At 37.9% G+C, this 17,574-nt stretch overlaps 1 protein-coding gene across 2 annotated transcripts in view; it reads right to left on the bottom strand.

Annotated features, from left to right (window-relative positions):
* The window catches only part of cpx (synaptic transmission protein complexin), a 331,955-nt gene that overhangs the window by 14,608 nt on the left and 299,773 nt on the right, over positions 1 to 17,574 (bottom strand). For both annotated transcript variants that reach the window (XM_069304076.1, XM_069304077.1), the window contains exons 4-5: positions 16,671 to 16,803; positions 7,792 to 7,845 (exon numbers count right to left, since the gene is read on the bottom strand). In XM_069304076.1, the coding sequence (XP_069160177.1) occupies positions 7,792 to 7,845; positions 16,671 to 16,803 (187 nt within the window). The remainder of the gene's footprint in view (positions 1 to 7,791; positions 7,846 to 16,670; positions 16,804 to 17,574) is intronic.

Here is a 17,574-nt window from a genome sequence, read left to right as displayed (position 1 = left end):
TAAATCACTTCAATTTGTTGTTGGTATTTGTGATGCATTTAAACACATTTATAAGCTTTTTAGTTAATTATATGCAGATGCATCCTCTTCGTTCTCAAAGGTTTTATTAACTCATTCTTTTCTGAGAGGTCTAACTCGTTTAGGATATGTATTTAGCCATTTTAATTTTTCCGTGGTATCCTAAGCAAATTAAACTACACATAAATTCGTGTCATTAAATCCTTTCAAAGTCATAACAGTGCAATTGGGGAAACCTCTCACTTGTAAACCTTCCACAAACCTTCAACTTTCAACTCTTTCGACCAAACTTACTATGATAGAGTGGATTTTCCAGTCCAATCTTAAGACCCCAAGAAAGGTCGATTCTGCTTGGAACTGCTTGTAGTGTTCGTGTTTGACACTAAATGAAACTCTGGCTTCTGCCGGTTCAGTATGTCGTCGTTGTGTTCATCTGGGACATTCGAGTGAGTGACAATCGTTGATAAATGAATTGTTACTTAGTATGAGGATTATCCTGAGCTGCTAGAGGTGTAAACAGGGTGAGAGGTGACCTGGATACAGGATATCTGTGCCTCTCACCCCGTTTTCCCCCTCCCACTCTACCCCTTGCTTCATGCAGGTCGGCGTTCAATCCCCGACCGTCCAAGTGGTTGGGCACCATTCCTTCCGTCCGTCCCATCCCAAATCTTTATCCCGACTCCTGCCCAGTGCTATATAGTCGTGATGGTTTGACGCTTTTCCCCTGATAGTTCCCTTCCCCTGAACCACTGAGTGCTTAAACCCCATTCCAGATTCCCAAGGCCTGGCGCATGGCTATGTGGTGGTGTTGAAAGCCTTAACCAAGAGTCACCACACACGATTGATTTGATTGATATCAGCTACATCTTGTGACTGAGAGAACGAGTCACGTTCTTCTGAGTAGTGGATAGTATTTCATGTGGTTTTTGCAGGCCCATTATTGCATTTCTCCAGAACCACACTGGCCTGTGTGTTTTCATATTGTTTGCAGTGATAGTTAAGGCAATATTTGCAAGAGTTGCCTATAGAGATTTGAAGCTAAGCTTCTTTCTCGAGGGAATAGACTGAGTCCTGTTGAGTGGTTAGTGCTGCGACACTAAGATTCCCAATTGATGTAAATAACGATTCTGTTAAAGGTAATAGAACGAGCCATTGATTCAGAGGAATCTCCTAGTAACGCTAGCAATCGTCTAGCGGCGTACATCAAATGTAAATATAGACGGAGAACCTCTACCGATCTCCCTGCACTAAAACACGGGAGAATAGCAAGATGGAAGTAGACATTGAACCATGGAACACTAATCTGACGAGGCTGATCACGGTGAAGCTCTACCACGGCAAGTGGCACTCGGAGCGTGTGCCACTATACTCTGCCATTTATGTGTTTCTTTGCTGACCTCTGCAAGCCGTCTCCCTCATGCAAATGGCCAGTGAACGCATGCAAAAATTGAGAGGAAACGTGGAATATTATTCCAACCTTCCACAAACAAACCTTCCAATAACAAGCCTTTAGTTAACAAACTTTTGCAAATAAACCCTCCACTGATAAACCTTCCACAATCAAACCTTTTACAAACATTCCACTAACAAATCTTCAACTAACAAATCATTTACAAACAAGTCTTCTACAAAACCCCCTCTACACACGAACCTTCCACTAACAACCATTGAAGTCTGGATCCAGCCATCAATTGCTGTTTGACATCCTTTAAAAGACCGCATCAAAAATCACAACCTTAATTTGCATGATAATAAAAAGCTATAAATTTAAACATGTTTACAGACGGCAGTAACAAACACACTAATTCTGGCAATGATAGTAAACAATTATACTTTTATAAGTAATAATATTAATGCTCACATTATTTTCAACTTTTATAATAATACTATTTAAATTATACCAATAATAACGAGTCAAAAGCTACAATACACCGCTACTAGTACTTCTATTAATACTACTGAGATACAAAACAGTAATTAAAAATAAATTGCAATATAAATTGTATAATACAATTGTTATTGCAGAGAATATCAATAATACAAGCAATGTGCTCTTTAGGATCAATAGACAAGTTTTACCTTAAGGAGACTGTTGTAATAGGATCTTAGACAATAGTGGCTTTCGATTGTATTATTGTAGTTAAATTGTACTGGTAATTACGATTGAAATACGAATTAATATAGAATTAGGAATTGGAAACATAATATTTTTTAAATTTATTTAGAATAATAAGTAAATAGAGAAAAATGATTATAATACGAATAAAAAAAGATAAAAATAATTTTAAAAGTGAAGAATAAAAGTAGATATGGAAAATTTTATTATATATATATATATATATATATATATATATATATATATATATATATATATATATATATATATATATATATATATAATATATATATATATATTATTTGTACATTGTGATATGTACATAATATAGTAAACTAATTATTTTAAAGAAAATAGGAATCAGAAGATAAATGCCTATATATTCACTAAGAAAATTCGATATTAGTTGTATTTAAAATTTAGAATTTGACAAGATATCTGACAGTTTACTTCTAAATGTATTTTTGTCGTATAAACCTGAATATGGGACGTGCGCTTAGATCCAGGAGGGAGGGAGGAAGGGAGAGGAAAAAGGCCGTGGGTAGGTAGGGAATGGAGAGGGGAAAGGATGTGGGTAGGTAGGGAATGGAGAGAAAGGAAGGGGGGAGGAGGAGGAGGAGAGGCGAGGATGAGGGACATAACGTGATGTGAATTATATGCTTAATGTGTCCACAATTTATTCTCTAAAATAAATCAAACGGCTTGTATCTGTAATACTCTGCAACAAAGGGAGTCTACGGCAGTCAAAAGCAAAAGAGAAGCTTAATTTGTCTAGTTTAGCTAAATTTCTTAAGACTATCAAGCCAACATATAAGCAGCATTGACTTTGAGCAAATAAAAGCACAACTAAGGGCATTTAGTCGTTTTAATTTCAGGAAGTTTAAGGATTATATATATATATATATATATATATATATATATATATATATATATATATATATATATATATATATATATATATTATATAATATAATATAATAAATTACAAGCAAATCACAAAGGATGGAGCTAATTCCTATAGATACAAGATAGCAAATGGAAAATATATAAGAGCTTCCCAAACGCTTTCATTTGCTTGAAATCATCAGGGGAATGCTGAGTAATATGCTTCAATAAGTCTATTGGGAAGAATATATATATGTACATAAGATTCAATCTGACCTGACCTCCCACGACATAATAAAGTGGACGTGGGGGTGGAGGAGAGATTAGGTGAGCAAAGAATTTGCTGAAGACAACTTAGGTTTAATTTGGGTTATCTTCGGGCTAAGATTTGTTGAAGGAGAGTTATGGGACGTTAGGTTTGGTTTGGTAAGATCAAATTAGGCTAGGTTTGATTAGGTGAGCAAAGGATTTGTTGAAGATATCTTAGGAGAGTTGTGGAAAGATTAGGTCAGGCTCGGATAGAATAGGTTATGTAAGGCTACATTAGATTAGGTTAAGTTCGATTAGGGTTTGTTGACGAAAAGTTTGTTAAGCAGAGGTTAGGTTAAGAGAGGTTAGACTAGGAGAGGCTAATTTAGACTTGGTTAGCAAAACAAGGTGTTTCAAAGGGAAAATAGATCAGGTTTGGTTAGGCTAAGTTTGGTTAGGTTGTTAGGTTAATCTTGGTTAGGTTAGATTTGGCTAGGTTAGACAAGCAAAGTATTTGAAGAGGAAGACAGGTCAGGTTGTTATAATAAACTTTTTCAGGCTACAAAGTTAGAATATAGAACCAAATTTTATCGAACTATTGTTATATATTAGTGTTATATAATTAGATTACTAATAAGATATTATAAATATGATGTTAATAAGAAACTTTTAGGACACTACCTGGATAATTTTAGAATATTATTAAAATATTAAATGGGCTTTATTTTTTAGGATATTTATAAGATAATAAGATATTTATAATAAAATATATAAAAGGAACTTTAAGGGTATTAAGAAAATGTAATGTAATTAATATATATTATTTGATTATTAGTCGAACATATGTTAGGATATTTAGAAAAAAATATAATCAGGGGTAATTATAATCTTAGATGATTAAGATAATAAATATGATTATGATGTTAGATATTACGATATCAAGTATTATTAAGATGTTAAATAATATTAAGATGTAATATTTTAATAAGAGATTTTTAGATATTAACAAAATATTAGAAGATTAACAAAATATTAGATAATATAAAGAGTTTAGAGATTATAAAGATATTAACAAAATAAAAAGGAGATATCAACAAAGTATTCGGTATTAGATATTAATTCTATATAATTATGTTAGTATTGTTTCAAACTGTAAGTTAGAGCTGTAGTTTTTCTGTACAGTTATCTGTAGTAATATGAGTATCCTTAACATAGGATATCATTTTGTGTAGTTTTTCCTTTGCCACAATTTTTTTTTAAGAAACGATCATCGAAAATTGCTCTGTTTTAGCAAATGAAACAACTGTCTGGTATAGAATGAGAAATAACGTGATATATCTGTATCACAGTATCCTTGTAAATTGAGAAGCCCATCGAGAAGCTCCACGACTTGGGTGAATAGAGACGCGAGTTCAAAGTCACTCCATTGCCCCCTAAATATGTTTTTTTTATCCATCTGGTTATCACGGCGAGAAAGAATGGGCAGAGTTTCTTTCACCCTATGCCCCTGTTACCTAGCAGTAAAATAGGTACCTGGGTGTTAGTCAGCTGTCACGGGCTGCTTCCTGAGGGTGGAGGCCTGGTCGAGGACCGGGCCGCGGGGACACTAAAAAGCCCCGAAATCATCTCAAGATAACCTCAAGAAGATCACTTAACGCGCACCTTGTCTGATGTGTCTCACTGCATATTGTCAAACACAAACACACACAGGCAGCCACAACTCTACTGTGTTGGAGAGTCGTTTTATGTGGCATTGGATGGCGAGGATATTATGTTTAATTCTCTCCAGATTTGCGGCTCTTGTCTGTATTTTGCATAGCGATTTTGGCTGTATCCGGCCAATTGTACCGGGATAGATTTTTTTGTTGTGTGATTTACCGAGTGTTAAACACGTATTAGCAACTTGGTGATGCGCGATCAACCGAAGACATACAAGTATGATTGGTGTATATTACTCATTTGAAGTAGAAGATGGATTTGGATAAATCTGTGCGTCGAAAGTTTTAATCGATTTTGATTAATCTGTACATTTTAAATATCAGCGATTTTTATTAATCTCTGTCAAAAACATTCGATTTCAATGTCAATTTATTGATTTCAATTTTTATAAAGTTTATATATATATATATATATATATATATATATATATATATATATATATATATATATATATATATAATATATATATATATATATATATATATATATATATATATATAAATATATATTAAAAATCGAATTTTATCAAGTTCTACTTCTAATGTGTTAATCAGTTTAATAAATTTGTAAGGCTAAAGAATTAAATTCCATCAATCCCTACGTCGAAAAGATTAACACATTTTGATCAATGTCTTTGCCTGAACTATCAATAAATTTTCATCTGTATCTTCTTGTAAAGTATTAGTAGATGAGATATGTCAGCCTATTTCTGTAAAACCTATTTCTGTAAAGCCTATTTCTGTAAAACCTATTTCTGTAAAGCCTATTTCTGTAAAGCCTATTTCTGTAAAACCTATTTCTGTAAAGCCTATTTCTGTAAAACCTATTTCTGTAAAGCCTATTTCTGTAAAGCCTATTTCTGTAAAACCTATTTCTGTAAAGCCTATTTCTGTAAAGCCTATTTCTGTAAAGCCTATTTCTATAAAGTCTTATGCATTGCTGGTATATTCCGAGCCTGCGTTACGTGTCTGTGAGAAAATATAGGATATTAATCCAATATTATTAGTACCTAAATAAATATTATTAATACCTAAATATTATTCCGATATTATTAAAATGTTGTCGTCCAGTAGCCAGGATTGAGTCTAATTCATGATATTTGCTTTTTTTTTGGTAATAATGAATTTAATTATTTTTTTTATAAAGAGGATTTTAAAAGAGACACGTAGACATGCTTTATTTAAATCAATAAATTGATTTTGATCTCATTCGCGAGAAAACAATGTGTAAGGCTGCTTTTTGTTTCTTATTTTTAATCTTCTAGAGTCACTTGTTAAGTCTCTGATTTAACATATTTTGTTTCGGCTTTTGTGTACGCGCAATTATCAATTTGAAAATTTAGTAAATAAAGTTATTTTGTTTAATTTGTTATAAGTTTTCTGCGTGTTATACGTTTTTGCATTAATCCAGAATTATTAGTGCTTGGTTATGTGCAGTCGTATTATCGCTTTTTTCATTATAAAAATCTATTAAATGAGAATGCTGCTTTATTTAGAGGTCTATCATATAGTCTATCATAAGTTACTATCATGTAGGAGAGATTGTATTTAATCTAGATGAATCTCGTTACTATTGAATCTGAAAAATTTGTAATGTACATAATGCTTTCTTTATTCAGATTACAAAGAATATTTTCAAATCTTTACAGATAAATTGGAACGTTTGATTTAAACACATCTTTCTATAAAAAAAATCCATAGTTCTGACAGCGACGCAGAATTACCCACGGAACCTTCCAAAGTTCCATCCGTAGCGAGGATGGCAAGATGTGTGTGTGTGTTTTGTTTTCTGATGTATTATTATAAAACATCGAATACAATGCCCGTCTAAAAAAAGTTTGAAAAAGCAGCTTCACAGGTGTTCTACGGGCACACATCTTGGTTAATCCTGTTCAATCGTTGGGTCTGACTAGGTCAGGGCAGGTCAGGTCTGAGGTGGGTGGTTAAGTCGGGCCTAAAGGTCAAATTAGGTCTTGACGAAGGATGTCAGAATAGGTCTGACGTTGAAGGATACATGAGATCTGATATGTGGGGTGGGGGGTGGGGGATGGTCAGGCCTGTCCAGGCAATAGGTCGGGTTAGGGTTGACGTCAGAAATCAGGATAAGTCTAATGTCGTAGGTCAGGTTAGGTCAGACGTGGTAAGTCAGGTCAAAGTGAGTCTTGTGTACTTTCTCTTCTCATTTAAACTTGTTTTACTAAAATTGTACTATACATTATATATATATATATATATATATATATATATATATATATATATATATATATATATATATATATATATATATATATATATATATATATATATATATATATATATATATATAATTTAACCACGTTCTAGTTAATAATTTATTCACTACATTCTATTTTGCTGCAAAATTTTCTTTTATCTATGTGATTTTCTAAATATACTTTTCAAGTTACTATAACGTATATATATATATATATATATATATATATATATATATATATATATATATATATTTACGATTTGCCAAAATCCAAAATCTAACTTTTTTAACTACTGTATTAGCCTGGTTACATTATGCACCCTACAATAATTTGTCCTTAAAATAAAATCTGGCACCGTCTACAGCACTCACCATCGGTGGCTGTAGACATTCTCTCTAATAAATGGCAAAACAAAACGAATATGAGTTTTTCTTGTTTAAACAGTATAACACGTTTATCAGGGCACTTTTATTTCAACATCAACTGTAATTATATATATATATATATATATATATATATATATATATATATATATATATATATATATATATATATATATATTTTAACTCACCTTCTATGTGCTGTTTGACTTCATTAATTTGTGTTTCTATGGTGTTTTTCAACTCTGTAATGGAGGAAGACAAAACAAACAATTATGAACAGTAATCTGGAATTACTCGAGATTATGTGACGAGTGTTTTCGTTTTTTAATAATTTGTTTAATAATTTCTGTATAATGACATAAATGCGTGAAATTTAAATAATAATTTTCTTAAGAGATTTATTTAAAGTTTTTTTTTTTAATTTTTAAAGAGTATTATTGTAAATAGTGGCTTTTGCTTTTAAATAAAAAAATATATATGTATATATGATAATGCCATAAATAAAATACAAAATGCGTTGATTAAATACATATATTTAATTTTAGTACGTCATGCAATTTAGAAATCGTGCAAATAATTGTTGGAATGAATATTGAAACTATTAGCATGACTGTGGGACTTACCTTGCCGTGTTGTGGTATTAATCGTTGCTGTTACGTTTGTATTACGTTTGTTTAAGAAAAGAACAACTGGATCAATGTCTATTTTGACCTGTAGATCAGATCAGTTTATGAATTGTGTTTCTCTCTCTCTCTCTCTCTCTCTCTCTCTCAAATGTAAATTAATCACCAAATATACTACAAATAAGGCAGGGTAATTATCAGGAAAAAGGGCTAAGCCATTACGACTATATAGCACTTTGGAAGGATATGAGGATAAGGATTTGGGATGGGACGGGGGAAAGGAATAGTGCCCAATCACTTGGACGGTCGAGAATTGAACATCGACCTGTAAGAAGCGAGACCGTCGCTCTACCGCCCACTCCAAGTGGTTGGGCTTCAATATACCACAGAGACAAATATTTTTTTCAGTATAAAAATAGAGGGATAGCATAGGGCGATGATATTTAGTGATGGAAATGAATTCCATAAAATTGAAGATATGACAGAGAAGCATTGGCTTAGGAAGCTATTCACCTATCGATTATGGGACGAGAGACAGGACCTAATAGCCGTAGGTGATCCTCCACAAGAACAAACTAGGCGAGTACAATTGGGGGATTTCACAAGGGACGCAGTTGAGTCTACTTCCAGTCATGGTGTTAAAAGCGGATTTGACTAAAAACAAAGGTTTGGAGGTTATGGAATTACTTGTTCCTTAAAAGTCTCCTCTTCCATAAGTTGTGTTAGGTAAGTACGTACATACGCACGCGCACAAACGCAGACATACACTCACGTACATACACATTTTCATACACGTGTATGTGGACATATAGACATACAAGTACAAAAACATATGGGGAATTTTATAAATTTCATAATTTTTTGGTCACATATCATTCGAAGATTCTGAGCATAGAAACGTGAATTAATTTCTGTTATAATTTGTTGGAAGCAAACGAATTGTTGCTTGGATTTGCTATATGTGTTTCTTAAAGCATTCTGCTATGTTGGTGTTTAGTACGAATATAGACTGTTGAGGTATCTCAGTGTGTGTGTGTGTGTGTGTGTGTGTGTGTGTGTGTGTGTGTGTGTGTGTGTGTGTGTGTGTGTGTGTGTGTGTACTCATCTAACTGTATTTGCCGGGACGAGTTTCCGTTCCTAAGTCCAGCCTCTCCCACGTAAATAGACCGATGTAGATGTTGCTGAGGCTCCAGGTCTCTCATTTCTTCCATTTGAAGTTGTGTATACCACCACAACACTTGTTACTGTACGCCATTTGTTGACTATTAGGACACAGAGTTGTGTGTGTGTGTGTGTCTTTGACCCATTTAGGAATTCAGTTTCCATCTGTGTTGCCGTGTTCGTGCATCCCTTGTGGTAGTCTGTCCTTGTTTGCACTGTTCTTTGCTCTTGGTACTTTGTGCGTGAGTATTTTTATCAGTGGTATTTCCTCGTAACTTATGCAACTCGGCCCTGGGAATAGTGTGGTGCCATTTTTCTAAGCTTTTCCAGTATGAACAAATCCACAGGGGCTTTGATGAGTGCACAGTTGATATATCATTTGATATATCAGGCTATTGTGATTTCTGTGTGTTTTGTTCAATATCCTTTTGTGTTAAACGAAATAAGGGCTTCAGCTTGGTGCAGCATTCCTCAAAACTGGTCTGACATACGTGGCATACAAAGTTCTGATCGACTATTATACTCAGATTACTAAAAACAATGTGTTATATTGGCAAACCTTCCATGTGAAGCTGATAAGAATTATTTTGATGGTGGTTATTGGTGAGAGGTCCGACCTCTCAACTAGCAGATATTCTCTGCTGGTTGAATAATAATATTGACATGGATAATATTATTACCAGGTCAAAGGTATTGATCTATAATGTAAACCACCAAGTAGTATTCTCCTTTTGCGTTGCAAGGGTTTGTCTTCCATATGATAGCTTTTGTCCGGATTCCTGTTCCTGGTCCTTAACATCCTTACTTTGCACTTCCTTGCGCTAAACTCCAGGTCTCATTTGAAGAATCATCCGTTTATTTTGTCCAGGTCGTTGTGTTGAGTCTTGCAGTCCAACATTATATATGTACATCCCAAACTGTGTATCACAGGGTAGTTGATTTGTGGAACCAATTACCGCGTAACATAATAGAAGTAAGATCCCTCGAGTGTTTCAAGCGTAGGTTAGACATATATATATATATATGATTGGGTGGATATAAATAGAAACTGCCTCGTATGGGCCAATAGGTCTTCTGCAGTCACCCTCATTCTTATGTTCACAAACTAATATTGAAGTACCTATTGTCTGTTTCTCTTATGCCAAGAGGATCGTGCTGTTAGTCTTGGGCTCCGCCTCTCTAACCGCCTGTTCTCTAATGTGTATGCATACTCAGCTAGTTGTGCTTGCGGGGGTTGAGCTTCGGCTCTTTGGTCCCGCCTCTCAATAGTCTACTGGTGTACAGATTCCTGAGCTTCTCGAGTTCTATCATATCTACATTTGAAACTGTGTATGGAGTCAGCCTCCACTACATCACTTCCTAATGCATTCTATTTACTAACTACTCTGACACTGAAAAGTTCGTTCTAACGTCTCTGTGGCTCATTTGGGTACTCAGCTTCCACCTGTGTCGCCTTGTTCGCGTATCACCCGTGTTAAATAATCCATCCTTGTCTACCCTGTCAATTCCTCTGAGAATGTTGTATGTGGTGATGGAAATTCAAATTGTGTGTGTGTGTGTGTGTGTGTGTGTGTGTGTGTGTGTGTGTGTGTGTGTGTGTGTGTGTGTGTGTGTGTGTGTGTGTGTGTGTGTGTTTATACTTGTGTTTTAATGTTTGTGGCTTTGCTTTAGCTAGTGGGTCCCACCTCTCAACCGTCACTCGACTAGGACACAGATTCAGTCATTTGAAGTCTATCAAATCTGAAAAGAAGTCCACGTACGGCGCGTGCCACTTTCATCCCTAGTGCATTCCATCTATTCACAAGTTTGTATCTTTGCGTTTGAGTCCTCGATTGAAATTACATAAGTGTCTCCACTGCTGGAGTGTGAGCTATCATAATGAAGTACAGCTATGAGTGGCAGCTACTATTATGATGCTTCATCAAGGAGCAAATATCATAACAGAGTGCCTCATCAAGTTAATGGAAAAAATAGTTGAGAAAATCATGGAGATGATTTTATCATGCATGGAGACGTCCCTTTTTGGTGTACTTTCACTAGTTTCATTTATTTTAGAGCCGGTCATCGAGTGAACACGATCATACTAGTGGATATTGTCACACAAGAGGCTCTGCTCGAGCGTGTCCCTTGATCAAAGAGGCTGTCCTCTACAGTACCGGAAAACAACAAAGGAGTGACGCGAGTAAAAGACAATTATTTAGACTCCAAATCATGTGTTAAAAGGGATGGACCGAGTCCCCTAACTTTGATCATCATATTCTGTAGCTGTTAACCTAGAAGTCCCAATTGATCAATACGCAGTTAATCACGCGGGTGACTTGATTAATCTCGACAATCTTGGCAGCATCTAAAGGGACGGATGATTCACCGAGCAGAATATCGGGTAGAGATTAAGGGCTTTCACTCAGGTCTGTCTCTCAGGTCCCAGTGCGGGGAGGTCCTGACTTAGAATAGCTGTGCTGAGTACGCTTGACGCTCTGCACTCTCCAAACTACTGTGGTGGGTAATCCTGCACACTGATTGGTTAGGATTTGCTGCTGAGCCTATTGGATGTTGAGAATTTGGTGCTGGATTGGTTTCGCTATGTAGTATTCAATGGTAGAGAGAGAGAGAGAGAGAGAGAGAGAGAGAGAGAGAGAGAGAGAGAGAGAGAGAGAGAGAGAGAGAGAGAGAGAGACAACGTCCTATGATGTGCCACCACCATCAGTTCTACTGGTAAGTGCTGTTATTGTTGGTGCTCTGGTGCTGCTGGTGTGTGTTCCGCCTTGTTGTTAATATGGCTGCTGCTGCTATTACCTTCGTCCGGGGTAGAGATGGTATTGTTATTGTGCGTTTGTGTGCGTGTGCGTGCGTGTGTGTGTGTGTGTGCATGTGTGTGCATGTGCGAGTGCATGTGCACGCGTATCAGAGGTGCAGCCTGTACATGTGGGGGAATGTACATGTGTCTATATGACTGAATGTGTGTTACTGATTATCCTTCGTTTCTCCGTAAAGTTCCTTGCGATTAAAATCTCCAAGGAGCAGAAATTTTGCTCTCATTGAAATGACAACCGTTGCTGCCTTCTGTCACTTTAAAAAAGTTTTAATTACTCGCATCATAATATTCCCTGTGAAAAGTTCCTGTGCTTTCTCCTTGAGTTCCCTTGACTTATTCCTTATGCCATCAGCATTTGTGAACATTACACATATACTGTTCGTTACTACAGGGGGCCACGTCACGGTTTAGAGAGGATCAGTTTGGTTCATGTTTTAAGGTCAGGGGATGGGAAGGAGGAGTCTGGTGTCAAGCAGCCAGACTTGGTCTTTTTATTGAGTATCTAAGGAGGTTGTTGGAGTGTTGTTCGCTACTGTTTGGGTGTCAATGGTGTCTGTTGTTTTGGGAACTATTTATTTACTGAGACGACCGTACCCAGGAGATCGCCACGCACTTGCTTTTCTGCCAATTTGTCTCTCTATCATCTCTAGGTACATTTCGGTTGAGGTACACTTCTCTATATCTATTTGCATCCCTCAGATACCTCTTTTTTGTCAGGATTTATCTCATTTTCTACAGGTAGCCAGTGGGATTACAAAAGACAGGTAATCTTGGTTACCTGTTTCATATCCCAAGCTTGCTCTCCTTCAGTGTCTCTGTCCCTTTCGTCGTTGATTTGTGTACAATAACTGGTTTCTGTCTCTCCGTCGTGGTCGTACAGCACGACCTGCTTAGTCCTCACAGTCACTTGCATGATTATTTGTATTGTTCTACCAAACTGTTGGGTTCTAACAACTCTTAAAGTTTTATTTCAAGTAATTTCTGTTTTTTTTTTATTGTTACAACTTCACCTCCTTATATATCCCTGTGGTTACCTCCAGCTCTTCCCTGATCTCTCTATATCATTTTTTTTCAATTACGGAGGCCTAATTCTCATTTCCATTCCTTGTTCTTCCTCTTTACTCTTGCTTAGCTCTCAATTCCCATCTCGCTCTGTTTGCTTCAGAAACCACCCTGCATTTTTCCTCGTCACTAACTCCCAAAACAGTCCTGTGACTTCTGCTTGTCTTTTCTAGTCTCACAGTCTTTACAGAGCTTTGTTCTCTGTCGTTTGATGAACAGATCACACACTAGAATGTGAAGGGACGACGACGTTTCCAATCGACTTGAGAATGGTCCAGGACTGACAGTAACGTCGTCGTCCCTTGAGAATTTTCCAGGACTGACCGTAACGTCGTCGTCCCTTGAGAATGGTCCAGGACTGACCGTAACGTCGTCGTCCCTTGAGAATGGTCCAGGACTGACCGTAACGTCGTCGTCCCTTGAGAATGGTCCAGGACTGACCGTAACGTCGACGTCCCTTGAGAATGGTCCAGGACTGACCGTAACGTCGTCGTCCCTTGAGAATGGTCCAGGACTGACCGTAACGTCGTCGTCCCTTGAGAATGGTCCAGGACTGACCGTAACGTCGTCGTCCCTTGAGAATGGTCCAGGACTGACCGTAACGTCGTCGTCCCTTGAGAATGGTCCAGGACTGACCGTAACGTCGTCGTCCCTTGAGAATGGTCCAGGACTGACCGTAACGTCGTCGTCCCTTCACATTCTAGTGTGTGTCTGTTCATCATACTTTAGCCACGTTATTGTGACTCATCGCCTGCATTTGTTCTCTGTCCATTCTCTTTTATTTAAGATTACTCTCAATCCCTGTTGTTTTTATTCTTTTGGGTGGATGACGTCCACTCGTATACTGGATTTGTGATTGGTTCAGTTTCATACTTTGAGTATTTCTTCAATATTTCTTTTGTTTAATCTTTTTCATACAATCTTCCATCTTTCAACATCTTGGGGAAAGATTAGGGAGGTGACTCTCATGGCTCAGGGTCACCGTTTTGAACTTTCGTAAATTAATACGAGGTCCTGTGGTTCATCGTCACCTCGGGCCGACCCGCGTGAACATAGTTTTGCTTCATATGATATGGAAGGAAGTTGGTACCTGGTTGATGGGGTTCTGGGAGTTCTTCTACTCCCCAAGCCCGGCCCGAGGCCAGACTTGACTTGTGAGAGTTTCGTCCACCAGGCTGTTGCTTGGAGCGGCCCGCAGGCCCACATATACCTGGCTGATGGGGTTCTGGGAGTTCTTCTACTCCCCAAGCCCGGCCCGAGGCCAGACTTGACTTGTGAGAGTTTCGTCCACCAGGCTGTTGCTTGGAGCGGCCCGCAGGCCCACATACCCACCACAGCCCGGTTGGTCCGGCACTCCTTGAAGGAAACGATCTAGTTTCCTCTTGAAGAGGTTCACGCTCTGTTCTTACAGACCAACCGATAGCTGACTCGATGTGTGGAGAAGTAGTCGAGCGGAAAGTCGAAGGATTTATGCCAAAATAATGTGAGTTGATCGGTGCGTTGTACAGCCACACCTTCCCTCCTCTGGTGTGGCTGTTGCTGTCCATCTATTTCCTTCTTTCAGTGCTTCGTCTCGTTCCTCTATTTCGTTATTTCCGTCGGTTCTCGCATGCCTTTCTTTCGTTCTTTTCGTCGGATCGTTCTTGAGTGCCACTGCAATGCTTCTTGCCTTCTCTGGGGCCAGATTCACGAAACAGTTACGCAAGCACTTTCGAACCTGTACATCTTTTCTCAATCTTTGGCGGCTTTGTTTACAATAATTAAACAGTTCATGAGCTCTGAAGCACCAGGAGGCTGTTTATATCGACAACAACAGTGCACTGGGAACTTTACAAGCTTGTAAATTGTTTAATAAATTTATCCAAAGCCGTCAAAGATTGAGGAAAGATGTACAGGTTCGTAAGTACTTGCGTAACTGCTTCGTGAATCTGGCCCCTGATCACTAGGCTGCCTCTTATTTTTTATATATCTAGACATTTCTTATATATTCCACTTCTGCCCATTCTTGTATATATTACACAATGTAATAACTGCAGGGAGGACAGAGTACATTCTGACTCTCCTCGTCTAACACAAGTCACGCCTGAGAGTGCGTGTTAGCACTCGTCTACATGCACTCACCAGAGTGTGTTTCAAAGGTCGAGCGCTTGCTGTTACACTTTCTCTTTCCAACCATCAGTTGTTCAATGCAATGACCATTTTCACTCATTGTTGTTATCATATTTACATTTCAAACTGTGCTTCGAACTGGACTCGATAACTTCCTTATTTAATCTATTCCAAATATTTACAACTCGTTCACTGTAACATGTCCTTCTGACCTCTCTATAACTCATGTGTACCTCTAATTTTTCAATTAAGTCCCCACAGTTCTTCTGTTCTTCACTTTTAATGTTGCTTCTCTATTTACTTGCTTAATTTCCCTTAGAATTTTCTACATCATAATTTACCTTGTATACCCTGTTGCTCCTTGCTCCCAGAGAAGTGAGGGCCATTTTCTTAAGTTTTTCTTCATAGCTCAGTTCCCCTTAACTCAGGAACGCGCCTTGTTGCATAGTTTTGGACTTTTTCTAGTTGTTTTGTACCTCTTTAGGTAGCATTCTGAATAGTGGGTCTCACGTAATTGGTTCATAGCTTTCGGAAGCCTCTTCGTGTGTGTGTGGGTGTGTTAGGATGGGATTATTTTACTATTTGTGTCTGCAGAATCGAGCTGTTTGCTCTTGGACCTCGCCTTTCTATCCAATCTTTTTTTTCCTCTGTTATATCTACTACATATATTTCTCTCTAACACACGCACACGCACACACATATACCCAGGAGCAGCCCGTAGCAGCTGTCTAACTCCCAGGTACGTATTTACTGCTAGGTGAACAGATGCATCAGGGCGGAAGGAAATCTGCCCATATGTTTCCGCCTCCGCCGGGAATCAAACCCGGGCCATTAGGACTATGACTCCCAAGCGCTGTCCACTCAGCCGCGAGGCTGTGTGTATGTGTGTGTGTGGGGGGGGGGAGGGTGGTCTGATTTGTTGCATGTGCGTGTGTGTGTAGACTGTTCATGTGTGTCTACATGACAGCCTGAGAGCTGGATGGTGTGTACTCGTCTGAAGATCTTCACAGACACATATTTAGTAAGGACAGTTGCGTTTATGCGTGCACAAGTGTTCAAGACATCCCCTTCCTTCTCCTGCCCTGTGCCAACTCCTCCTCCTTCTCCTGATCCTAATCTTTTCTCTGCTCCTATTCTTCCTCTGCTCCTACTACTCATGCACCTATTCGCAGCTCCTAATCTTACTACTATTGCTAATCCTACTTTCACTGCCCCAATTCCTCTCTTGTCGCTATTCCTCCTCCTATCTCCCTGATCTTATCCTGCTTCTAAGTCTCCTCATGTCTATGTTACTCACTCATGAATTCGTCCTGATCTTCGGCTTCGGCTTCAGCAGCAAGTTCTTCGGGCGTCTTTTTCTTCCTCATAAGCGGGTTGTCTGGCATTGCGACTTCCTCTGGCACGATCTCCTCCTTCTTCTTGATGTTGTACTGTAAGACGAAGCCAATGTTAGTTAAAGGTTACGAACATCCGCTGCAAAATGTAAACAAACATTGCCACAAGAGAGTTTTATTAAGATCAAATATTGTTCTAACAAATAACTGTTAATAATAGATATTAAATCAGTCGTATAAGTCTATAAATTCCGTGATTTAACACTTTACTATTGTTCAAATCTATAAAAAATTTTTTTATTAAGCATAATACTGACCAAATCTTGATCTAAACGATAGTTAAAATCTGTTAATATCATTGGTGAAGTTAAGAGACATCGCCACAGACGTTGCTTCAAGGATAAGAGATTCCATTCATGGGTGAGGCTGCAAAGGTTGTAGATTGTTGAATCAAATGTCCACGGAAGGGGAAGATTGTGGCAGTTTATTATCACGAGGTATTTTGGGTGACAGGAACATGTCCTTTTTATATTGTTTATGATGTAACCTTGAAGGTGAGACATTTAATACTAGTGGATGGTGGTGATGTGTGTGATTTGTGATAGTGTGTGCTGGCTTTAACACGTGGAATGTGTGATCTGGGACGAGAGACTATCTGTTGATTTATATTATCAAGGTGTATGTATGCACCCCTTACTCGCACGCGCACGCACACACACACACACACACACACACACACACACACACACACACACACACACACACACACACACACACACACACACACACTCACACATTTTATTTTACGCCCAGTAGGCTCAGGAATCTGTACACCAGTTGATTGACAGTTGAGAGGCGGGACCAAAG

This window comes from Procambarus clarkii, chromosome 51 (genome assembly GCF_040958095.1).
Source record: "Procambarus clarkii isolate CNS0578487 chromosome 51, FALCON_Pclarkii_2.0, whole genome shotgun sequence".
Lineage (NCBI taxonomy): Eukaryota > Metazoa > Arthropoda > Malacostraca > Decapoda > Cambaridae > Procambarus > Procambarus clarkii.
The sequence above is the reverse complement of the archived record's forward strand: the minus strand, read 5'-3'. Positions and strand labels throughout refer to the sequence as shown.